General features: G+C 43.8%; 1 protein-coding gene across 1 annotated transcript; it reads left to right on the forward strand.

Annotated features, from left to right (window-relative positions):
* The first annotated feature begins 21,367 nt into the window (after positions 1-21,367).
* LOC121640387 lies at positions 21,368-25,180 on the forward strand. The gene is made up of 5 exons (XM_041986102.1): positions 21,368-21,506; positions 22,075-22,437; positions 22,592-22,690; positions 24,685-24,785; positions 24,995-25,180. Exons 1-5 carry the CDS (start codon positions 21,431-21,433, stop codon positions 25,058-25,060), a joined length of 705 nt encoding a protein of 234 aa, XP_041842036.1. The 5' UTR covers positions 21,368-21,430; the 3' UTR covers positions 25,061-25,180.
* The last annotated feature ends 708 nt before the right edge of the window (positions 25,181-25,888 follow it).

The following is a 25,888-nucleotide window of genomic DNA, read 5'->3' on the forward strand; positions in this document are numbered from 1 at the left end:
CTCTTTGATTTGTCATCAATTTTCCTCCTGCGGCCACGTCCAGGGAGGTTGGCTACAGTCCCATGGATCTTAAATTTCTGAATAATATGTGCAACTGTAGTCACAGGAACATTAAGCTGCTTGGAGATGGTCTTATAGCCCTTACCTTTAACATGCTTGTGTATCATTTTCTTTCCAATCTCCGGAGACAACTCTTTCCTTTGCTTCCTCTGGTCCATGTTGAGTGTGATACACACACTGTCACGGAACAGCACAGTGACTACCTGTAGCCCCTTATATAGGCCCACTGACTGATTACAAGATTGTACACACCTGTGATGCTTATTAGTGGACACACCTTGAGTTAACATGTCCCTTTGGTCACATTATTTTCAGTCTTTTCTAGGGGTACCATCATTTTTGTCCAGGCCTGTTTCATGAATTTATTTTTTTAAATAATTCTGTTGAAGCATGGGTGAAAAGCAATGTCTGACTTTCATTGGTTAAATTTCATAGAATTTTTATTGATTATTACTTTTGTTAGATTCAAGTTATTTCTGTGACCATTGTGAATTTTTCTTTCATTAACCGAAGGGTACCAGCAATTTTGTCCATGTCTGTATGTACCTACACATATGAAATTAAAAATCCATCCATCCATCCATCCATCTTCTGCCGCTTATACGGAAGGAAGGACAGTCAGGACCCGTCCCCCCATCTGAAGGTGGAGGGAGGCTACCCTTTTGTCCACCGGGGTAAAACCCAACGAGCAATGAGCATGCCCACACCTGCTCGCCGCCTCTCACCGGGAGCAACTCCAGAATGGAAGAGGGTCCAGCCCCTGTCAAGGACAGTGGTTCCAGAGCCCAAGCCGTGTGTCGAGGTGAGTCCAACTATATCTAGCCGGAATTGCTCAACCTCGCGAACCAGCTCAGGCTCCTTCCCCGCCAGAGAGGTGACATTCAACATCCCTAGAGCTAGGTTCTGCAGCCGAGTATCAGACTGCTAGGGGCTTTGCCTCTGGCAGCCGACCAGCTCACACTGCACCCGATCCCTATGGCCCCTCCTGCATGTGGTGAGCCCACGGGATGAGGGGGCCATGTCACCCTTTCAGGCTGAGCCCGACTGAGCCCCATGGGCAAAGGCCCGGCCACCAAGTGCTCGCCTCCGTGGCCCACGTCCAGGCCTGGCTCCAGATGGGGGCCCTGGTGACCCACATCCAGGCAAGGCATGTGACAAAATATTAAAAATGCATAATTTACAATATCCTTTCACACAGTCAGGATGTTTACCCAAAAATAAAGTTTTGAGGACTGGACTAATAAAATGTTCCTCATTTTTTTAGTCCAGGCTAAAAACTGATGAGGAACCTTTGTGTACGCATGCATGTGTGTACTTGCATGTGATCATATGTGTGCAGTATATGAATTAGAGCAGCCTGGATGAGTGTATGACTCCCGGCCCGACGTTTTGTCCCAGTCCAGTCCTGGTCCATGCACTGATTTGCAGTAGAGAATCATGTCCTTTTAATGCAGCGCTGCCTGAGGACCCCAAGATCACCAGCATCCAACCTTGTCCCATGCACACAGAGATTCCTCTACATTCTGTTGATGGTTCAAAGACTTAACAATTTTACACTGAGAAAAGATTTTAGACCCAAATCTTTAGAAACGTTTGTCTGAGATTGGTAAACATCTTTCCATCTGAGAGGCTCTGCCCCTCTGAAATGCTCCTTTTATACCCAGTCATGTTACTGACCTGGTGCCAGTTAACCTTATTAGTTCTTCTCCAGTTGTTTTTATTTATGGCAATTGCTCTTCCAGCCTTTTTTTGCTCCTGTACTAACTTTTTACAGATACCTACAATCAAAAGCTCCACTGTGTCACATTACAGACATTACATTTTTCTTTAATCATGCATTTTGTATATTTTTTTTCATCAATATGTCACCTCCTGTCAACATAAAGCATAACTGTGTCTCATTACAGGTGTTTCTTCAGACACGATTGTTGTGAAACAGACTCCTGATGTTTCGGTCCCGGACAGGGAGACAATAAACATCACCTGCTGCTGGACGGAGAACATTGAACGAACGAGAGTGTTCTGGCTGAAAAACCAAATATTTATCAAGAATGAAACTATCATTAAACCTCAAGAATCTCTGAATCAGCAGGCAGAAAACTGTTCGACTCTGATCTTTCCAAAAATCACTAGAAAGGATTCAGGCAGATACATCTGCAGGGTATTTATGGAGATACCAGTTTTTAAAGAAGTTGAAGGAAATGGTACGATCATCACAGTTACATCCAGAGAAAACAAAGATGACAACATAGATCACCATGAAGCTAACGGTAGGTAACCAAACACCAGTAACCTGAAATATATGCAGTTTCAGTTTAGTGAAAACGATTGATTTAGACATATTCAACCAAACCAGAGGAAAACATACATAAGAGGTACATGCATAACAACGTCTTCTGCTGCTGGACGGAGAAATTTGACATGCAAAAAGTTGCCTGGCTGAAAGATGGAGCTGTATTTAAGGAAGAGGCTATGTTGAAGAATCTTGTTCAAGGAAATAAGCAGGAAAATGGCTGTTCTTCTCTGATTCTTCCAAATATCATAAGAAAGGATTCAGGCAGACACATCTGCAGGGTTACCACGTGGATCTCATTTTTTAATCAAGCTGAAGGAAGTGGTACAAACGTCATGGTAACAGCCAGAGAAAAAGATGACAACACAGCTCACTATAAAGCTAATGGTAAGTACTAAACTTTCCTGCTCCAACCTCCAAACTGAGCTCGGGAAGTGGAGGAGAGGTGAAGCAGCAGCTAGCTGATATGGCTTCATGTAATGACATGACATGAAGCAAACACGGGACTCTGCTGGAACTAGCAGAGCTGTGAGGTGTTTATTGCTAAAGCTGGTAGTAAAACAATCACCACTAAACAGGTAGTTTCTTATAGCTAATGTTCATTTTAAAGTTACTACTGAACTTCAGCAGATTCTCACCTTGGCGCCCTCTAGGGACGACTAATTCAGCATCTACTTTCATCCTGTCTCTTCTCTGAGTTCTCTCCAGTCAGTGAAAGTCAGGCTGTTATCGACTCTTGTCTTATCTATTGCTCTGTCCCTTTCTCTCACTCTCTTCCTTCTATAATGTCCTCTTGTGTTTCCTTAATTAATCAACTATGATGTGCACCCAAAGCAGCAATTGTGTTGATATCCAGTTGCTAGCTTGTGACATGGTGCCATAAAGTAAAATGCTGAAAAGTATGAAAAGGGAAGCAACCTGAAAAACAAACAAACAAACAAAAAAAACAGTGTTGTGAAGTACTGTTTCTCAGCCTCGGCGTGCTGCTGGGCAACAATAGTTATAGGAATGAGCATTATGAATGTCACTGTGCCATCAAAACAACAGAGAAACATATTTTTAAGGTCAGAAAGTTACATAGAGCTACTTTAAGCCTATTTTTTATACCACAGAGAAAATGTTGGTAGTTTTGTATAAATGGCTAAGATTTAAGGAAAATCTAAGTTGGATGGATGATCATGAGTCATTGTTTGAACAGAGGCAGACATATTCTAGTTTCAGACTAAACATCTAGCACATCTAGTATTGTTACCTGATTTTTAGGACTGGTATTAAGAAGTGAACATTTTAAGACCTTTGTTCCCCTACTGTAACGTTATTCATGTTTAAACTAAAGACATCAGTCAGTGGGGTAAAACACACGGACGATCATCGAATTCTGTGATCAGTGAGCCAAGTTTAGCTGCTGTTTGTGATTTGTTATGAACAAAGTTGATTGTTTTAAATGAGCACATCATCCGATATTGACCTCTGGCTCCTAAATTTAATTAAAAATGTAACTGTGACATAATAAGTGATAAAATCAAACATTGAATCATTATCCACCAAATTAATATATTATATTGTGATAAACTTGTGGTTTACACCACTAATAGCCAGGTAGTTGGTATGCCATATAAGAAAATGACAAAAACAGTGTCTATCCCACATATACAAACATACTTAGTCAGTTTTTAAGATGTTACTTTAACTGTTAACATGAAAACTGAGACCTCAGGGACATCATTTGGTGTCAGATGTGTGATGAGGACGTGTGAGTGCAGGTTTGTTTACTTTAAAGACAAGGAACAGAAAAGTGATGACTCAGCATTGTGGGATGCTGAAAATTTTACTTTATCTATTTTTGTCTAGTATAGAAATATCATGCATGGTGGTGGGGTGGTTAGCACCGTAGCCTCACAGCAAGAAGGTCGCTGGTTTGAATCTCAGCTGGGGGGAGGTTCGAACTTTGAGGGTGGTGGCTTTTCAGTGTGGAGTTTGCATGTTCTCCCGTGTATGCGTGGGTTCTCTCCAGGTTCTCCGGCTTCCTCCCACCGTCAAAAACATGCATGTTAGGTTAACTGATGACTCTAAATTCTCCAATAGGGATGTGTGTGAATGTTTGTTTGTTCCTATGTGTTGGCCCTGCGATGGACTGGTGACCTGTCCAGGGTATACCTGCCTCTCACCTGTTAATGCTGGGATAGGTTCCAGCTTACCTGTGACCCGTAATGAACTAAGCTGTACAGAGAATGAATGAATAGAAACATCACAAGCAGCTTGTGCTGCCACAGAAATTCAGCGTTGTTTTTGTCTAAAGATTCTAGATTTTGTCAGAAATTTAGTAAAATAAATGCTGAACAATAACTTGCATGTTTCGGATCCACCACATCTGTGAATGAATTTCAGAGGATCCCCATGAAGCCGTGCTCTCCTTCGTCCTGAGGAGCCTGCCCATCATAGCCCTCATCATGGCCTTCTTCTGGCTCTACCATGAAGGAACTAAGGCTCAGCAGAAGACATCAGGTATTTTAAAGTTATTAGACCTTGTAATATAGCATATATGCCTCACACATAAGCCATGCTGGAGATGAATGTTGTTCTGTTTCAGCTGCTCCTGGAAGTGAACTCCCTCCACTGCAAAGCAGAGAGGAAGATCAGCAGGACAACCAGGGACAAGGAGAGGAGAGAGATGAGCAAGTGATCGAAGCTGTTATAGAATGAAAAAGGACATAAAAACAATGGACTTTCTGAACATTATCTAGAAAAGGATGCAAACTGTGAGGCCATTCTCCATTAGTTTTTCTTTTTTTTTACTAACGATTATTTCTTTATATATAAGCAAGAAAATGGTAAAGGTGCAACATTTTATGGAAACATGAAGCAAGCCTGAATGATGTAAGAATCATCTTAAATCTTTAGAAAACGGAGACAATCAATGATATTAATTATCAGATGAGGATTGTATGCTGTACATCTGCCTGGTCTCTGGATTAATCCTTTCAGTAGCTGTGTTTCCATTACAGTTTTTCACAAAATAATAGTGATATGTCTAAAATGTTGACAAAGTACAGTTGTGGTTAGCAGGTGTTTCCAGTGAATGGTGTTTAGCACATAAGCCATAATTCTCATAAAATCTTGTCGAACGAGACTCCACTTTGAGGACGATGGAGATATAAAACATTTTGTGTTTTGGAGCAACAATGTCGGTTTCCACTACTGCTGATATTTTTCTCTTTAATTATCTGTAAAAAGATTATCTGTCTTCTACTCTGTCCATACATACCGTGCCATCATTACTTGAAATGAACTGGTCACTTGACCCGAGGACACCAAGCCCCAAATCGGTCTCCACCACCACCACCACCACCCTTCACCTCCCACCCAGATGTGGCCGACTGGGCATCTCCCAGCCCAGCAGCCCCCATCAACGCAGCCACCCTGGGTCCTGGCCCCGGGGCAACCACCTCTCCCTGCCCGCCCCTGGCGGCTTTCTGGGGAACAGAGGTGTCCCCATTGCCCTCACCTCCGCTCATGACTGTTAGTGGTGTGTGTGTGTTGTTTGCAAGTAAAACTGAGGGGCAGTGACCACATTGTGCTGGGAATGAGGCCATATTAGCAGCCCCTCCCCCATGCACTACATGGCACGCCCCCCCCCCGGGCATTGTTTGTTTGTTGTGTTTTTTGTGTTTTGATGTCTAAATGTAATTAAAACTGAGAGGCAAGTCGCCACAGGGTGCACAAATTCCTACATGTGTGCATGTGTGTGAGAAAGAGAGAGAAAGCGGGGAAGAAGAGGGGTCTGGAGATGTAAGTCCAGAGGGAAGCGAACGTCCCTCTGGATGGTGAGCTGCTAGCAGCACTAAACACCCTAGTTAACAGTATGCTTTGAAGTACATTCTAACTAGTCATTTTTTAAAAAACTATTGACATTTGGCTGCACATTTCTAAAAAAAATTGTCCCTGTGCAAGTACATGTGCATTAAGGTTGTGTAAGGCTGTTAACCTGATGTTAGCATGAGGCTAAGTAGCAGTGCTAACATGTAGTGTTATTACTTACTTTATTTAGTGTTCAGTATGTTTCCTTTCACAGAATCTTAATATATAATTGTATGTTCAGTCATTTATAATTAAACTGAATATTAGATAATATGAATGAATGAAATGGAAACTTAACAGAATAATGGAAAACATCAGCATTAATATTTACTCAGGCTACTTGGATGTTGTGGCTCCATTTCTGCCTTAGATGCTTCATGTGATTATAAATTGCTTACAGCCGACGTGGTGAAAAACTGTTTCTGGTCATAACCTACATTTCTCAGAACTCATGCCTCTTATTTTAGTGAAGGAAAGGTGATGTCTGTGCTTCCAGTTTAAAAACTCTTTTTTAAAAAAAGCTTTTGTTTTCTCTGGACTCTCCACTGCAACATGTGTCTCTTTGTCATGTGTCTCTTGTGTTCTGCTGCACACACGTGACCAAGTCTGCCTCCATTTGGCTTACCATGATAGTTTACTCTTCCTCAGTCAATCGTCATCACTTATGTAGTTGTCTATGGCCCTCTGTCTTTGGATATGTTAATTTGATTGTATGATCCTGCCTAGGGCATCACAAGGCACCTGCAGGCCTCCTCCACAAAAGTGCAGGTCTGAAAATGACTTAATATCATTATTCTATATTTATTATTTAGGTATTAGTAGAGTAAAAAGTATTATCATTAAAACTGAAAGGAGAATGATTTGACAAAGATATATAAAGATCATTACAGCACAGATACACCAGGTGAAGTCGATGCTGTGAGGAAAAAGTGTGTTTGTGGGTGTAAGAGTGTAAGACAAGAAGTGAGAGTGTGTTTAAAAGGAAATTTAAAGTAAATTGTTTCGTAAAAAGTTGTAGACCTGTGACCCTTAACTGTAGTAGAGGAAAAAATCCACTTTAAATCACAATCAGACTATTAGTCAGGGTGGGTTTCATTTAATTGATTTATTTCCTTCTAACAAACTCATTGGATTTAGTTTCTGTCTATAACCTGCAGCTCCAGTCCTCGAGGACAACTGTCCTGCATTTGAACGCTCACACTGCAGGCCAAAGTGTTTTACCAACATTAACATAAGTGGTAGTAAACTAGATACATACAGTATCTTATAGTTGTTAAAGGCACCTCAGTTTGAATGGTCACGATGCGTTTTATCAGACTTTGTCATGGAAGTGAGACAGACGTCATAATTCTGCACCGGAGGAGGCGTGACAATAAACACGGATGTAAATATGAAGACTGAATAGCTTCTGGTCACTTTTTGAGTTTTGTTCTTTAGACATTTTTGTATTTAGTCTTATTGTAATGCACAATGTTTTTCAAAGTTATATGTATGAAGTGTATATGAGCTGTTTTGTGTTTTAAACTGTATCAGTAAGTATTGTAACGGCTTCTCGACTGTAAGGATGACTCGATCAGTTGCTTTTATAACTGCTCTTTTAATCAGCTGAACATAGGTCGCTGTTGGCCGCGACCACGCCGTACAACTTCGCCCGGAACTCTCTCTCTTCTTCTACGCTCTTCCCTCTTCTTCTACGCTCTCTCATCATTAACACTGCAGCATAACAGATGAACATGCAACTTAAGTAACACAGAATCAATGCTAACCACAACACATTACACTACCCCCCCCTTCACTAAGCCACTCGCCCCGAGGGGTCAAAGACAAAGTCTCTCAGGTGGGCAGGAGGTCTTCTCCGACGTCGGGGCCGCCCCGGGGAGGGTCCATTGGGCTGTGGGGGTGAGTCAGGTGGTCGCACAGCAGTTGACGTAACTGGAGACGGTTGCGTCGGAAGGGCTGGAGTGGAGGACGGAACAGGGCAGGGGCGGGCAGCCGAGTAAAGAGGATTTGTGAGGTCAGCCCTCCCCTGGTTCTGAGGTGTGGACGGCCCAGGGCGCTGGTATGGACGTGCATCACCCCTATAGGGGGCCAATCTGTCCCGGTGCAGGACCACCCTCCGCCCCCTTGGTGGTAGTTTAACCCTGTATACTACCTCACCTAATCGTGCCAGCACTTCGCACGGCCCCACCCAGTGGCAGTCCAACTTGGGGCACCGGCCCTTTTTCCTCTTCGGGCTATACACCCATACCAGGTCTCCATCCACAAAACTCCTCCCCTTTGCTCTCACGTCGTAGTTCCGCTTCTGGCGCATACCTGCCTTCTGCAGCTGGTCTCTAGCAAAAGCGTGCGCAGACTCCATGCGGTCTTGGAGCTTCCTTGCATACTCCGGGCCTGGTGGAACTGCTGGCGAGTCGGGAGGTCTGCCCAACGCCATTTCCGCTGGCACCCGCAGCTCCCGCCCCAGCATAAGCAGAGCTGGCGTGCAGGAGGTGGAATCCTGCACTGCTGACTTGTACGCCATTAGGATGAGGGGAAGGTGCAAGTCCCAGTCGCGTTGGTGCTCAGCGGTCAATATGGCTAGCTGCTTTGCCAGGGTTCTGTTGAACCGTTCTACAAGCCCGTCGCTCTGAGGGTGCAAAGGTGTTGTACGGGTCTTGTGTATGCCCATCCGCTCACACAGAGCTGCAAACACACTGGACTCGAAGTTCCTTCCCTGGTCACTATGAAGGACTTCTGCCGCCCCGAACCTCGTGAACATGCCCTCCACCAGCACGTCCGCCACAGTCTCTGCCTCCTGATTTGGAATGGCGTAGGCCTCTGGCCACTTCGTGAAATAGTCCATGGCGACCAGCACATAGCGGTTGCCCTGGTCTGTGCGGGGGAACGGACCCATCACATCAACCGCCACCCTTTCCATTGGGGCTCCTACCTGTAATTGTTGGAGTTGAGCCCGTGACTGGTCTGAAGGCCCCTTATATGCTGTGCACAAGTCGCAGCGGCGACAGAAGTCCTGCACATCTCTTCGCTGCTGCCCCCAGTAGAAACTTTGCTGCAGCCGACGGAGTGTTTTTGTGACCCCAAAGTGCCCTGCTCCTGTTGTCCCATGTGAAGCCTGTAGCACTGTCTCTCTAAGCCCCTTCGGGACCACTACCTGCCATCTCAGTTCCCCAGTGGCCGGGTCAGTCCATGCCCTCTGGAGCACCCCACTGTCCAGACGGAGAGTCTCAAACTTTGCCACAAGCCCTTTTGTGGCTGGAGAGTGCCCTGCAACATCCTCCCACCGGGGTTTTTGTCCAAGCTCCACCCACTGTAACACCGGCTGCAGGTCTGCATCCTGTTCCTGCTGTGCCCTCCAGCTGGCCGCGTCCACTATTCGCGTCTCCCTGCAGACTGGATGTTCTTCTGAGTGCACAGCCTCAGCACGAAGCGCACTCTCACGAGCATCCCTCTTTTCACAGTAGCGACAACCATCTAGAGCACAGGGTCGCCGGGACATGGCATCTGCATTTGTGTGGCGTGCCCCCACTCTGTACTCCACGCTGAAATCATAAGGGGCCAGTTCCTCCAACCAGCGTGCAACCTGTCCTTCCGGCTCTTTAAACGACATCAACCACTGAAGAGCTGCATGGTCGGTCCGAACCGTGAAAGGCAGGCCACACAGATGGTACCGGAAATGGCGTATTGCCCTCACAATAGCCAGGAGCTCTCTACGGGTTACACAGTAGCGGCGTTCAGCCTTGTTGAAGGTCTTGCTGAAATATGCCACTACTTTCTCCCCTTCTGGACTATTCTGACTGAGTACAGCTCCCATCCCCACATCGCTGGCATCCGTGTCAAGAATGAACCGTAGGTTAGGGTCTGGGGGGGCGAGGATGGGGGCTTCAGTTAAAGCCTTTTTCAATGCAGTGAAAGCCTGCTCACACTCTGGCGTCCAAATGAAGTCACTGTCTCTCTGCTGCAACCGAAACAGGGGTGCCGCTATACATGAGAACCCCCTAACGAACCGCCTGTAGTAGGATGCCAGTCCAATGAAACTTTTCAGCTCACGCAGGTTAGCAGGGATGGGCCACTCCTTCACCACCTGCACTTTCTCCTCCAGCGTGCTGATTCCTTCTCCACCTACTCTGTGCCCCAGGAACTCCAGCTCTCTCCTCATGAACCGGCACTTATCTGGGTGGAGCTTGAGCCCAGCAGCCACTATTCTCTGTAGGACCCGCCGCAGGGCACCCAAAGCCACCTCGAAAGAACTCCCATGGACTAAGATGTCGTCCAGGTACACCAGGCATTCCTGCCTGGGGACATCAGCCAAAACCTTCTCCATCAACCGTTCGAAAGTGGCCGGGGCATTACACAGACCGAAACAGAGGACCCGAAATTGCCACAGACCTTTACCAGTACAGAAAGCGGTCTTTGGTCTGGCATCTGGGCTAAGAGGCACCTGCCAATACCCGCTGCGCATGTCCAAGGAGGAAAACCAGGATGAACCGGACACCAGGTCCAGGGACTCATCGATCCTAGGGAGAGGGTAAGAGTCCTTTTTGGTGACACTATTTAGTGGCCTGTAGTCCACACAGAATCTCATTTTCTGGCTGTTCTTTTTATTGACCATGACCACTCCGGAGGCCCAGGGGCTGTCTGAGGGCTCAATGATGCCACCCTTCTGCATCTCCTCAATTGCGCTGTCAGCTGCAGTCTGGCGTGCTAGAGGCAGGCGCCGGGGGCGTGATCTGATGGGCCGGGCCTCTCCGGTGTCAATCTCATGTTGTATGAGATGGGTCAGACCCACTTCCTCGTCTGTGAAGGCAAAAATGTCTCTAAATTCTAGCAGTAGCTGCCACAGCCCCTCCCGCTGCTCAGCCTCCAGACCTTCACAGTTGCGTCTCCATAGCTCCTGCACCGCCGCCAATCTGACAGTTTCTGCGTCTGGGGGCTGCAGGACCATAGTGGGGGTTTGGACCATGACTGTAGCACTGGAAGGGAGGGGTGCCGGTAAAACAGCAGGCGCCTGAAGCGGATGGTTGGTCTCCTGCTCTGTCTCTGGTGCTCTCAAGACTGGTTGCTGGGGACCTGGGGTCTGAGCGGGGTGTATCATTTTGACTGCATGACCTCCATCTACGGTCAGCGTGTTACTTCCCAGGTCTAGGACACAGTGGATGGTCCTTAAAAAGTCCAGCCCCAATATGCAAGGGTCCTTTACATCCGCAACCCACACCTTAAAGTCCACAGTTAATCCCCCCACTGATATAGTCACCACTCCTCGTCCCAGCATTGGGGCCAGCTCACCGGTCACCGTCCGAAGCTTCACAGCTGTCGAGTCCAACTGTGTGCCTGCTGGGACTACATCCGGCCTCATCAGAGTAGCAGTTGACCCCGTGTCCACCAGTGCAACACATGGAGTCCCAGCCAGAATGATTGGCACATGACAGACGTTCTCAGTGTGAGTCCAACCCACCACGCTGGCGGATTCAGCCCTATCGCCTGCTTCTGGGGGAAGTGGATCCCCACTTCCCCGGCTGTGGGGCTGGGCCGTACCTGATGACAAGGCTACAGTATGGGACGCTGCAGCAGGGATCTGCGTGGTCCCATCTACGCAGACCCCGGGCCGTTTCCCTGTACCCCAGCGCGCTTCGGGCACCGCACGCTGATGTGGCCAGTCTGTCCGCACACCCAGCACACAGGGGGATCCCGGGCCCGGCCAGGCCGAGAGCTGCTGCGTGGTGGTTGCAGTGTGACCGCTCGGATGAGTTCGGTTAACTCGGTCGCCCAGGCTGGTCTCTCCTGGTCGGGGCTTTCTCCGGTCGCCGTTCTCACATCAAGGCTAGTTTCACTTGAGGTGACCTGTCCTGCTCCAGCTCCAACCACCTCAAGTTCCACAGCCAGTTCTAACGCCTCCTGCAGGGTACTGGGGTGAGCTAGTTGTGTCTGCACGCGCAGCTCTCTGGGGTTTATGGCTCGTATGAACTGGTCTCTTGCTAACTCACTCTGTACATCGGCAGGCATGTGGCTGTATGCCCGTCTTGCTAGGGTCTCAATGTCATTAGCCAGCACCCTGAGTGGTTCTCCAGCCCGCCTCATCCTACTTGCCAGCTCTGAACGTAGCACACCCGGTTGGTTATACTGTCCAAACCGCCGCTTAAGAGCCCCAACTAATGCCTTATAGTCATTCCGTTCGGCCGGGCTGAGCAACAACAAACATGTCAGAGCCTCGTCTGTGAGGCACAGAGCCAGCTGAAGTGCCATGCCCTCTTCAGACCATCCGGCTGCCTGTGCTAACAGCTCGAATTGGGCATGGAACGCTTCCCAGTCCGCCTTCCCATTATACTTGGGCGTTTTCATTTGAAGCTGGCTACCATGGGCGCCGCCATCTTTGTTTACATGCGGTCTGGCGGGATGCTCGGCGACTCTCGCGGGGTTTTCAGCCCTCCCGGCGCGCTCTGCAGCGCCCACTGAGCCAGTCCCAGCCACACTAGTTAGCTTCATAGCCATATCCTTCACATGAGCCTTGCGGTCCGCCGGCCGGTCGAGCTCCTCGTCCCAGTCCGAACCCTCGTCCGGGTCGCTCATCAGCTCCTCCTTCACCCCAGGACAGATGTAAGGCACGTTGCGTCGAGCAGCCATCTTCCTCGTAAGACGACAGGGGTAGCCACGGAAAACGACAGTGCGGAGCAATTGGCTGTTCACTTCTGACACCAATGTAACGGCTTCTCGACTGTAAGGATGACTCGATCAGTTGCTTTTATAACTGCTCTTTTAATCAGCTGAACATAGGTCGCTGTTGGCCGCGACCACGCCGTACAACTTCGCCCGGAACTCTCTCTCTTCTTCTACGCTCTTCCCTCTTCTTCTACGCTCTCTCATCATTAACACTGCAGCATAACAGATGAACATGCAACTTAAGTAACACAGAATCAATGCTAACCACAACACATTACAGTATAAACAATTACCGGAGGGCTCCAGCAGGGGGGAGGTTACAGCTATTGAACCTTAACTGGTTCAGGTCCTATTTAGAAGGCCGGAGTTATTTTGTTACGATCGGCAGCTATGAATATAAACCTAGCAGAGCTCTTAGATCCAAAGACTCTGGTCAACTAGTCCAGGCCAGAGTCCAGACTAAACATGGAGAAGCAGCATTTAGCTGTTATGCTGCAAACAAATGGAACAAACTGCCAGTGGAGATTAAACTTTCCCCAAATGTAGACATTTTTAAATCCAGGTTAAAAACTTTTCTTTTCTCATGCGCCTATGCATGAAATCTGCACGGTAACTTTTTTTTTTTTTTTTAACTTATCTTGCTTTTAATCATTTTAATGTAATTTATTATTTTATTGTGATTATGTGTTGATTATGTGTTGATGCCTTTTACTATTCTAAATATCTGTAATGTCTTTGTTTTATGTAAAGCACTTTGAATTGTCCTGTACATGAAATGTGCTATACAAATAAACTGCCTTGCCTTGCCTTGCCTTGAGCCATGCAAAAAAAGCCCACTGCTTCCTCATCTCAGTGCTGGAGAGGTGGAAAACTGGTGTCAGTGCATCTTTTGACAAATATTCCCCTTATCAGATATGAGTCAACTTAAAAGAGCCCAGGTTTTAATATGTGTCAGGTCAATGCTATATCTGCTCAGGACCACACTTGCAACTTGGTGTGACTATATTTCAAAGTAAAGAAGCTGAAGCTAATGCTAACCATGTTACAGTGACACATTAACACTAATATGAATGAATGTAGCTATTTTCTGTGTTATGTTAGTTTATGCACATGGACTATTGTTAATTGTATTTGTGGCATAGGAGTTTAGGACTGAAGTTTACTGGAAGTTTATTGAGCTTATTTTGCTATTTTCATTGTTTATTTACTATTTGTCAAGCTAAATACTGAAGTAAAGTATTTTGTTTATTTACTGTTTATCATTTAAACTGACATTTTTGTTGAAGATATGTAAATTTTGGCAAAAAGAACAACTACAAGCCAAGAGCTCCCCCCGCTGCTAACGACCGATGTCTTGCCAACAACCTCAACGACTTCTACTGCCGCTTTGAAGACCACCTGGACAGCTCTCACGCCTCCCCACACCACACCTCACACCGGCTCCAGCCTACCAGCCCCTCCCCCACCACCACAATAGAGGCTGTACACCTCTCACCATTACAGTGCCCCCTCCCCACGTCCCCCCCACCGTCACCTCTCTCTGTCCTTGAAAGAGATGTAAATAGGCTCTTCAAGAGACAGAACCCCCGCAAAGCTGCTGGGCCAGACTCCGTGTCTCCAGCCTGCCTGAAGCACTGTGCAGACCAGCTGTCTCCTCTGTTCACGGACATCTTCAACATCTCACTGGAGACATGCCATGTACCAGCATGTTTCAAGGCATCCACTATCATCCCAGTCCCCAAGAAACCGGGACCCACTGGACTGAATGACTACAGACCCGTCGCCCTGACCTCTGTGGTCATGAAATCCTTTGAGCGCCTGGTTCTGTCCCACCTCAAATCCATCACGGACTCACTCCTGGACCCCCTACAGTTTGCCTACAGAGCCAACAGGTCTGTAGACGATGCTGTAAATCTGGCCACTCACTTCATCCTCCAGCACCTGGACTCTGCAGGATCCTACGTCAGGATCCTGTTTGTGGATTTCAGCTCCGCATTTAACACAATCGTCCCGGCTCGTCTGCAGGACAAGCTTTCACAACTCAACGTGCCCGACACCACTTGCAGGTGGATCACTGACTTCCTGTCGGACAGGAAGCAGCGCGTGAGACTGGGAAGCCACACTTCGGACTCCAGGACGATCAGCACCGGCTCCCCGCAAGGCTGTGTTCTTTCTCCCCTGCTCTTCTCTCTCTCCGGAGTTATTTTGTTACGATCAGCAGCTATGAATCCGAGCGAGTGGCCATGACTTGTGGAGTCCCCCAGGGGTCAGTCCTTGGACCTCTTCTGTTCAACTTGTATATGCTCCCTTTGGGTCAAATATTACAGAACTATAGCATTAGTTATCAAAGTTATGCAGATGATACACAACTTTATGTGTCTCTATCACCAGATGACTGCAGCCCAATAGACTTGATGTGTCAGTGTCTGGAGCAAATAAACACATTTTTAAATCCAGGTTAAAAACATTTCTTTTTTCATGTGCCTATGCATGAAATCTGTATGGTAACTTTTTTTTAATTTATCTTGCTTTTAATCATTTTAATGTAATTTATTATTTTATTGTGATTATGTGTTGATTATGTGTTGATGCCTTTCACTATTCTAAATATCTGTAATATCTTTGTTTTATGTAAAGCACTTTGAATTGTCCTGTACATGAAATGTGCTATATAAATAAACTGCCTTGCCTTGCCTTGCCTTGTACACGAACAGTTGCACCTCCAGTCACCAGTCTGTCAAGCTCCTGAAGTTTGCAGACGACACCACCCTCATTGGACTCATCTCTGGTGGGGATGAGTCCGCTTATAGATGGGAGATTGACCGTCTGATGGCTTGGTGCAGCGAGAACAGCCTGGAGCTCAATGCTTCCAAAACAGTAGAGATGATTACGGACTTCAGGAAGAGCACAGCCCCCCCCTCCCCTGTCATCCTGTGTGGCTCCCCAGTGGACACTGTGGAGTCCTTCCGCTTCCTGGGCACCATCATCTCCCAGGACCTCAGATGGGAGCTGAACATCAGCTCCCTCATCAAGAAGGCTCAGCAGAGGATATACTTCCTGAGGCAGCTGAAGAAGTTCAATCTACCACGGACAATGCTGGTCCACTTCTACACTGCCATCATGGAGTCCATCCTCACCTCCTCCATCACCGTCTGGTACGCTGCTTCCTCTGCCAAGGACAGGTGTAGACTGCAGCGTATCATACGTTCTGCAGAAAAGGTGATTGGCTGCAGCCTTCCTTCTCTCCCAGAACTCTACTCCTCCAGAACCCTGAGGAGAGCAGGGAGGATAGCAGCTGACCCCTCCCACCCTGGACACCATCTGTTTGACCCTCTCCCCTCTGGCCGGAGGCTGCAGTCTATCAGAACCAGAACCTCCCGCCACAAAAACAGTTTCTTCCCCTCTGCCATCAGGCTTTGGAACTCACCTAAAGACTTACCTGACTAACTGACACAACGCAATTTGTTATATTAGCGACATCAAGCACACAGGAGTTATATTAACACACTCCCCCTCCATTGGTCACTTCAACTTGTACATTTTTATACTACAGACTGCACATTTCATGTAAATACACTACTTTACTTTATCTTATTTAATGTACATAACTTTTATTTCCACTCATATAGTTTTTCAGTCTTAATGTTATATGTTCAGTTGGCTTGTTCATATCTTTATGGTTCATATTTATTTATTTATTTATATGTAGGCACCGTCAAATCACAACAAATTCCTTGGAATGGAAGTTACTTGGCAATAAATCTGATTCTGATTCTGATTCTGATTCTGATACATGTTGTGCTCCTGGTAAGCTATGTAATAAGTTTGCCTGACCTCACCAATATATGCTGGAGCAGAGAAAAGCTGCTGTCTGTACATCTTTTCACAAATATTCCCCCTATCAGGGCTTTTAACAAGATAAAACAATAATATATCATAATTCTATCAGTTATGATCGCACATGTTAATGTGTAGCATCCATATACACACAGCGTGCTACCTGTGATGTTACGTCTTCTACGTATGCGGGTCACGTCAGGGCCATCGACTGTTCATACAGGAGTCTCAGTACGGTCGGATTAAATTATGTGAACGACTGACCTGAAAAAAAATAAATAAAGATCTCAGCCAAAAAAAAAAAAAAAAAGTATCTGAACGTTAAATGAAAATTGGAGGGATCTCCCCAAAAGTTTATCAAGCTCTGCACAGGATTTATTTATGTACTATAGATTAAAGACTTGTTGTTCTTACTGGACTACTTTGACTGGACTCATTCTTGTATAACAGGACTGCTTTTGTTGCAGTTTCATTGCTAATGGCGTACAATATGTCTTCAGATAAATTCAAATTGAAACAAGTGTTACCAAATCTATAGTAATTATTGTAACCTGGAATGACATACATCATTTACATCTCAGGAATTTCAGCTTTCTAAATGGTGTATAACGTGTAGGTACTTGGAAGGAAGGCTGAATAAAAAATACACATTCGTACGTGGTGTCCTGCCCACGGGAAGTCTGGTATTTATGACCCAGCGGTTTGACTCAGCTCTGCTGATCTATGACGTGCAGGACACGTGGAACTGGACATCCCTCACAATTAATGCTGTTGTTCCTTCCAACCCTTTAAAAGCATTAACCCCTTTGCTCTTCTTGCCATAACAACTCTGAAATGTTTACCTCTCATCTGGACCAAGAAAACTTTGCTCTGAACTTTGGCCTATTTTCATCTTACAGTTAAGTTTTGTTGAAAAGAGACTCAGGTCAACCTCAACCTTTCTTTGTGCTCATGAACTGGGTGAAGAGTTATCTGTAACTTTCTGACATTTTTACCATGAATCTACTTTACTTAGCAAAGGTGTGACTTCCCACACAGACTTCTGAAGTAGCTGTCACTTCCTCCTTGTGTGCACATCATGAGAAAGCGGAAATCCAGCAACATGAAGGCAGGACAAAGTAAAACAAACATGAATACACTGAATATTTTAACTGCTTTGATCACAGCATCAGAACCAGTTAAAAACTTGCTTTATTTTAACACTAGCATACTGTTAGCTTACTTAACATGTTCTAAAGTGTTAAACCAAAGTCATGAATGGATCCTGTTTACGTGTATCTGTACATACTTTCCTTGATTTCCACTATTCAGCTTCAGACACAAGCTCCCCTTTCACAGATCGGTACTACATATCAGCCTTTCTCCAATTCTTAACCAGACAGGTTAGTTAATACATCATTTCCATGGAGACATTGGCTGTTGGGTGCCACCTCTGAGCTCTGGCCAGTAAATCTCACTGGCTGTGGCAGAACTTTACCAGTGATGAGACAGACGTTTTTCTCTGTCTCCTGCTTCGCTTATGTTCGTAATTTGGTCCGTTTTCTGGAACAAACCAGAGAAGAAGAGGATCAGGAAGAAGAAAATGGTGGGTCACTATGTGGCAGGAGCTTTATAAAAAAGCCTGAGTGAGTGTATTGGGCGCGTTGTACGTTGCATCAACACACACACACAGAACTGAACTCAGCACTGCCCACTAGCAGACGAATTGACTTTACAACCATGACATCGTAAACGACACATGGAAGTATGAGGGCTGCGACGTATGATGTCTGAAACAGACGTACCTATTTACGTACGTAAGGAAGCATCAATGGGCCTTAAACTGGTGACCTACTGGATTAGAGGTGGTACAGATCCACAAGGACCATGTTAACCAACCAAATTGTTCATGCAAAAGCAGCAGAAGACAGACTAACTGCTCTGTAGCCGTCTTTAGTATAGAGTATAAATAAGATAAGATCCTTTATTGATCCCACGGTGGGGAAAATTCACTGTTTCAGCAGCTCAAACACAAAGTAAAAGAGACATTAAACAATAGACAAAATTAAAAAAAAATAAAGACACAAAAACAGTATGCACAATAAATAGTAAATAATAATAACAGGAAAAGAAAGAAACTATTTATATACATAGCCTCACCCAGTTTGATGTGCACTGGTGAGGTTATTACACAGGTGAATATGGATATAAAGAAGATATGAATTAACCGTGTAAGTAAATGAGTGGAATGAAAAAAGGACCATAAAGTGCATAGTTAGGACACGAGCAAACATCAGTGTAACGATGAAACATGAGTCAACATCAGTCCTACTGAGATATGAAAATGTTTGTTGCAGTAACAGAATTATAGTGCAGCATTAAACAGTCTGGTGATGTTTAGTGTGAAGGACCTGCGGAAGCTCCGTCCTACACCTGAATGTCTGAGTCTGTTACTGAAGGAGCTGCTTAAGGCCCCCACAGTCTGATGCAGAGGGAGGTGTTATCCATGATGGTGGACAGTTTGGCCTTGAGCCTGTTCTTGTCCCTTACAGAACACCCCCTCCCCAGCAGACCACTGCAGACCACAGATGCACCACAGTCTAGTTTGTTATTTAAGTGGACACCCAGGTACTTGTACATCCTCACTCTCTGGGCCTTTGAGCTTCATTTTCCTTTTCTACTGCATCATATGTTACTACCAGAAAAACATCAACAATAAGAGGTAGTGGAGTTCAAATGACAATTAAACAATAGAGATAAAGATGGTTTAAGCGTTTTTATCTTAACAGTAAACAAACTTTCTTAAAAATACAGTTAAAGCCAGAATCCTCCACAGGGGCATCCCACAGCTCCAGTAGTTACAGTAAGTGGAAATGGTTGAATATTCTTGTAGACTGTAGGAAGTTCCAGCAAAACTGAAACAGACGTGGGAACTTTTCTGCAGTTTTTATGGAAAGACAAATGAGTGAAACTAGTCGAGGTTCAAACAGGGAGGTAAAAAGTTGCTGGTAAGGTTTATTAATTCCTTTTACTCCGCCTCTATTTCTGTTAATGACAATATCTAAAATCAAACTAAGACTTGTTTTTCTTTATTTTGGTTGAGTTGATCACAGCCAAATCTGAGCAGTTGAGGCTGAAGCTATGTTTTGTGGGTTAGAGTAGAAGAGGAAGAGTTATCTGTTGAGAAACTTTATGGTCTGGCTAGTACTATTACATATAAAATCTTGTTTTACTTTCAGTTTTAATGAACGTGGCAGACAAGTATTTTTATTGGGTTGTTTTATATACTTTTATATGTATTTTGATTTGGAGGAGGTGGAATTGGTTTGGTTTTTGTGATGCAAATATCCCTCCGGCCTGGTGAGGATAAGGAGACTACATATGTTTCCAAGTGTTTGGAAATTTAAGAGATTGATGCTGCCATGTTGTTCAAATCTAAAGAAATGTTTTTGTACTTTTTCTACATCAGTTTAATCCTGCAGGGTTGCAGGGGTGTTAGAGCCAATCCCAGCTGGGCTATGCTCTGGTTATCAGTCCATCACAGAGCCATGTAAAGATACAGGCCAAAAAAAGTCAAAAGTCTTGATTAAACTTCCTGCACTGGATACCATTTAAAGGTCCCATATTATGCAAAATTCACTTTTTAATGGTTTTGGAACAGTCATACTGGTCCCCCCGCATGTGTAGGAGACCCGTAAGTGTGAAACTCTTTCAGGCGCTCTCTCTCCCCCCTGCTCCACCTCTAGGGAAGTAAGCGCTGAAATGAGCTTGTTTGAAAGCGTGTACGTTATGACGTCATAAGGGACAATAACCACTCCCCACAGAGCGATGGACCCGCCTACCGGCTCTCAAAGCCCGCCCTCTAAAAATCACCTAGCGCCCAGTGTTTTTCCCTCTTCGGCAACCCTCGTTAGCGGACATGGCTAAGCGACAGAAGCACTGTTCTGTTTGTGGCTGCATAAATGAACACGAAAACGTTTTTTTACTTCCATCCACTGAACCCACGAGGACTGAGTGGATTAATTTTATTTTTGGAGGAAATGTACCCGGAAAACTTCCAAAGGTTTTGCATGTCTGTGGCCAGCATTTCAAAGAGGACTGTTTCCACAACATGGGGGCATGGAAAGCAGGCTTCGCCAACCGTTTGAAGCTGAAGCCAGGTTCAATACCAACTGTCCGTGACACAGCTGGAGAGGTAAGAGCTGGCAGTTATTTTATCGTTTCGGCCTTATTAGTCTGATAGCTTGAAAATATATTAACCTGTCAATCACCTCATGACGGGCGATGCGATGGGCGGAGCCAACAGCTGAGCTGCTCCACCAGGGTTCCGCCCACCATAAACGGCACATTTCTGAAGCTGCTAAAAAGAGGGAGGTGAAGAGAAGCCGCTGCACTCAAACTGAGGGTCGATTTGTCCATACCATGGCGGAAATATTTCATTTAGATATTAATGAATGGTCTCAGATTGGGAATAAAGTGTATAATATGGGACCTTTAAAGCTTCTGTTATCAAACTGAAGTCTGAATGCAGATGAAAAATTGCTGTGGACTAAATGTATGGTCAAGTTTGGCTGCAGGAATTTAAGCTACACATTTACAGCTGCCTTCAGTCAGAAGAAGGAAGAACAGTCTGTGGTTTACAGAGAGAAAAAAGATGTTTCTGTTGTATGCGTGTGTGTGTGTGTGTGTGTGTGTGTGTGTGTGAGGTGGGAGGGACTCTGAGCAACTAGATGAGACGAGTGTTGGGTAATGAATCATTGTGGAAAGATGAAGCTTCTGCTGAGCAGCCTGCTTCTTTGCTCTTTCTGGACTCCCTCATCTTGGAGTAAGTAAAAGACAAACACAGCTTATAACTTGAATATGGGATCTACAGATGCTGAACACATGGTTTAAATTTCTGCTAAACTACACAAGCTTAATGATAAGTAACATTTATGCCTATTTACAGGTAATAGTTTGGTGTGTGAATGATTTAAGAATGATTGATCTGATCAGATTCATCAGTCTTGTAACAAAATCATGAAATTAGAATTAAGACTACACTATCTGGACATTATAGTTTTTTTTTGTTAAATTTAAATCTGAAAGTGTGACGGGTAATTATTATTTGTGTTTGCAGTCGTGAATTCAAAGCCAGATCTGTTTAGTGCATGTCCGCTGATTTAGTTAGCTTTATATCGGGGCTACGGTTCTTCGAGGGCCACAGTGCTGCAGGTTTTCAGGGTGTCCCTGCTCCAACACACATGAGACTCCAATTATTGAGCAAGGATACACTGAAAACCTGCAGGACTGCGGACCTCGTATGACCTAATTAAGTAGCCCTGGATTATATTCTGACATAATTCAGCCTTGTGACAGCCTTCTGTATTAAACACTACTGTGTCTCTGCACAGGTGTTTCTTCAGACACGATTGTTGTGAAACAGACTCCTGATGTTTCGGTCTCGGAAGGGGAGACAATAAACATCACCTGCTGCTGGATAGAGAACATTGAACGAACGAGAGTGTTCTGGCTGAAAAACCAAACATTTATCAAGAATGAAACTATCATTAAACCTCAAGAATCTCTGAATCAGCAGGCAGAAAACTGTTCAACTCTGACCTTTCCAAATATCACTAGAAAGGATTCAGGCAGATACATCTGCAGGGTATTTATAGAGATACCAGTTTTTAAAGAAGTTGAAGGAAATGGTACGATCATCACAGTTACATCCAGAGAAAACAAACATGCTAACATAGATCACCGTGAAGATGACGGTAGGTAACCAAACACCAGTAACCTGAAATATATGCAGTTTCAGTTTAGTGAAAATGACTGATTTAAACATATTCAGCATATATATATATATATATATATATGTGTGTGTAACTTGTCATTAAATTATTTTTTTAAACTTATGTTTTTTTTTAGGGTTTAAGCCCCCTATCTCCGTCATAATCTCCCTGGGTGTTGTGGTGCCGTTGTTCCTCATTGCTCTCCTCTGTTTCTGCTCTCTGCGAAGGAATCAAGGTAAAATAAAAAAATTTATTATTATAATTATGAATAACTAACTCTGGCAATTAAAACCTCAGACAATTACAAAGGATCCAGATTGTCTCTCTCACTCTTGTTCTTATTTTTCAATTGGATAATTTTTGCATGATAAGATTTCATAATATTTTGCTTTCATTTAATTCACAATAATGTTTTGTTTGCATTGAAAAAACAAAAAGAACCCAAAAGAATGTGCTTTTAAAAGTGTATTTATTAGCTTCATCATTTCTCTGTGAACACTATCAGTCCAACAAATCTCTAAATCAACCACGAACAATGATGATTCAGTCACCAGAGTTTCTCAGATACTTGCGTCAGTTTCCTCTTTACAAACAAAACAAAATGTATTTTAATGTAGACAAAAGTTTACACTTTGACAGAATATAACTTCATCATATTGAACACTCCTGATGAGAAACAGACAGTAGCAAAGATTTATTTGCATATATATATATATATATATATATATATATATATATATATATATATGTATATATATATATATATATATAATAATTATTATTATTATTTTCTTTTACAGCTTTTAAAAACTTAGTGTCTGGAAGCGAGAAAAAAAATATGACTTGACCTCAAGATATGGCGCAACATTAATGTGTCAAAAATGACAACCAACTGTTGGGTTTAGCAGAAATTCAAGAAATCAAAAATGCAGCTCATTTCATGAAATATTTAAAACCTTTTTTTTTTTTATTTTTTATCAATTGTTTATTGAGAGGTTGTATAAAATGTAAATGTGTACAGATCACTTACATAGATTTTCCTCCTTTTTTAAAATTTTTTCTCCTTCCCCACAGTCAAATACACGTACAAAATCAATTGTATGGTAGCAAGAATACAAAGTCTCTGTTTCCCTCCCATTCTTTCCTGTGGCGACTCCCCATGAAACATTTAAAACCTGATAGCTCACTGCAATAATATTCATGATTTTTATTAAGCAAATAATAATAATAATAATAAAAATAATAAAGTTCATTTCATGAACAATTAAAAATTAGTAAAATCTTACTGAACTTCAGAAAACTAAAAAGCTCAACAGACCTGAAGGCTCCAACAGGATTGAAATCATTTTGTCACCTTCCTAAAATCAAGTCATTCTGTACCGCTTGGTCCATTACAGGTTGTGGGTAAGCTGGAGCCTATCCCACCGTTAACAGGTGAGGGGCAGGTACACCCTGAACAGGTCACCTGTCCATTGCAGGGCCAACACATAGGGGACAAACAAACATTCACATACACTCCTAGGAAGAATTTAGAGTCACTAATTAACCTAACACGTATGTCTGCAGCCGAGATTCGAACCAGTGACCTTCTTGCTGTGAGGCTGCAGTTACCTCTGATAATGTCACCAACATCATCAGATAATAGATCAGATTATGAACTGTTCATCTAAAGATATTGGTGACATTATCAGAGGTGGCCAGCGTCACAAAAAGATGATTTAGACAAAAAAAAAAATTTACTTAGACCATTATTTTGGAAGATGATGATTTGTAACTTTTTTATTAGACACTGTGAATATGAAACATTGAGTTTAGCAGCGTAAAAAAATCCATCCATCCATAGGATACAGGCTGGACAGGTTGCTGGTCCATAAACAAACATAATTTAGATGAGTTTATGAGGAAAAAGTAGAGGTAAAAGAAAACCATATACTGATGCTTGTTGTCTCTTTTGCTTTGGCTGAGAAGAAGATGGCTCAGAAATTAGAAGTAAAATTTGGTAAAGAAGTGAACAGTATATAACCCAGTGCATTTTGCATTGAAACGGCGCGCTGCCCAGTGGCTGCTGCCTCAGTCTGCCTGATCCAGTTTGGACGGGTTTTATTGTAAAATAATTTTATTGCACCTGTTGCAATGACAATAAAGTTCATTCATTCATTTGTACAACAATCCTCACTGTTCTCATGTCACCATGTGCCATTTCTTGTGTCTTGTGTGTGTGTGGATCAGCACAAGCAGCCAGGGTGATTTATGAGGTTCCCCACATCAACTCTGAAGAGATAGAGATGGATAAACATAGCACCAGTTCCTCCAGAAGCTCCTCTCAGTGGGTGAGTATGAATAGTTTGTCCATTTTAACTGTGTGACTTCCTGTTGTTTATTGAAAATAAAAAACATGTTAAATAGCATGGTTTCTGTCCGACACCATCTTCCGCTCACGCCGTTTCAGCATGTCTTAAAATTAGAAACACACTGACTGTTGTGATGTGCTGATAAGTACGTTTACAGTAACAGCTCGTACTTTTCTATTTCCTTTTAGTGCCAGGTGCCCGTGTATGAATCCTTTGATTACTTTGAGCGAGTGGAGACCAAAGGAAGTGGATGAAGATCTGCTCCTGTAACACATTCTTACTGTTCATCATGTATATAGTGTGTATTCATTTACCTGAATTGTAACGATTTTACATGTGTAAATATTTTCGTTTTTTCTATAAACCAATTATTCCACTTCTTTGTGGTCTAACTTTATTTTTATGTAAAGTTGAGTGTGTATTCATTACTCTTGTATCAGGTTACAATTAAAAAATTGACCTATTTCTATTCAAATCTAACTATACTGCCTGTTTATCAGTGGTCCACATCATTGGGGAGTACTGATCCTACAGATATGTCAGTTTCACAATGAGACGCCGCCTTAAGGACGCTGAGTGGAAAGTGTGGTGTTACAACATCGCTGCATTATAGGGCAATGGCAGGAAGTGGAAAGAGCGTCTGTGACGGTCAAAGGCTTATTGCGAGACAGCACAAAACCAATACTCTGAATGCATTTGCTTAAACCATGCTTCACTGTTATTTTTAGTTCCCATGGTCTGAACGTCAGCCTGTGTGCACTTTCTAGTATTTCAACAGACCCTGATAGTACAGCACTGTTAGCGCGGCTGAGAACAAAACTGCATGTCGAGTTATCGTGACGTTCATAATAGTGTTAATTTTATCAGCCACTTTTAAATTTAGTTTCAGTTTTAGTCCAGTTTCAGTCACGCTTGTTAGTTTTTATCACATTTAGTCAACCTCATCCTGCTTTTATTTAGTCAAATATTAGTCGACTATAGGTCGAGCATTTTAGTTTTTATTTTAGTCCAAGAAAACATCATTTTATTTGTCTAGTTTTAGTCAATAAAAACTGTCAACAATTTAGTCTAGTTTTAGTCAG

The sequence above is a fragment of the Melanotaenia boesemani genome, chromosome 5, assembly GCF_017639745.1.
Source record: "Melanotaenia boesemani isolate fMelBoe1 chromosome 5, fMelBoe1.pri, whole genome shotgun sequence".
Taxonomy (NCBI): Eukaryota; Metazoa; Chordata; class Actinopteri; order Atheriniformes; family Melanotaeniidae; genus Melanotaenia; species Melanotaenia boesemani.

Excerpts from the sequence above, each read along its gene's own strand:
- LOC121640387 (XM_041986102.1), top strand. The coding sequence starts at position 21,431 with ATGAATCATTGTGGAAAGATGAAGCTTCTGCTGAGCAGCCTGCTTCTT. Across the intron at positions 22,691-24,684 it reads CTCTCTGCGAAGGAATCAAG|CACAAGCAGCCAGGGTGATT; the intron begins GTAAAATAAAAA and ends TGTGTGGATCAG. Across the intron at positions 24,786-24,994 it reads CCAGAAGCTCCTCTCAGTGG|TGCCAGGTGCCCGTGTATGA; the intron begins GTGAGTATGAAT and ends ATTTCCTTTTAG.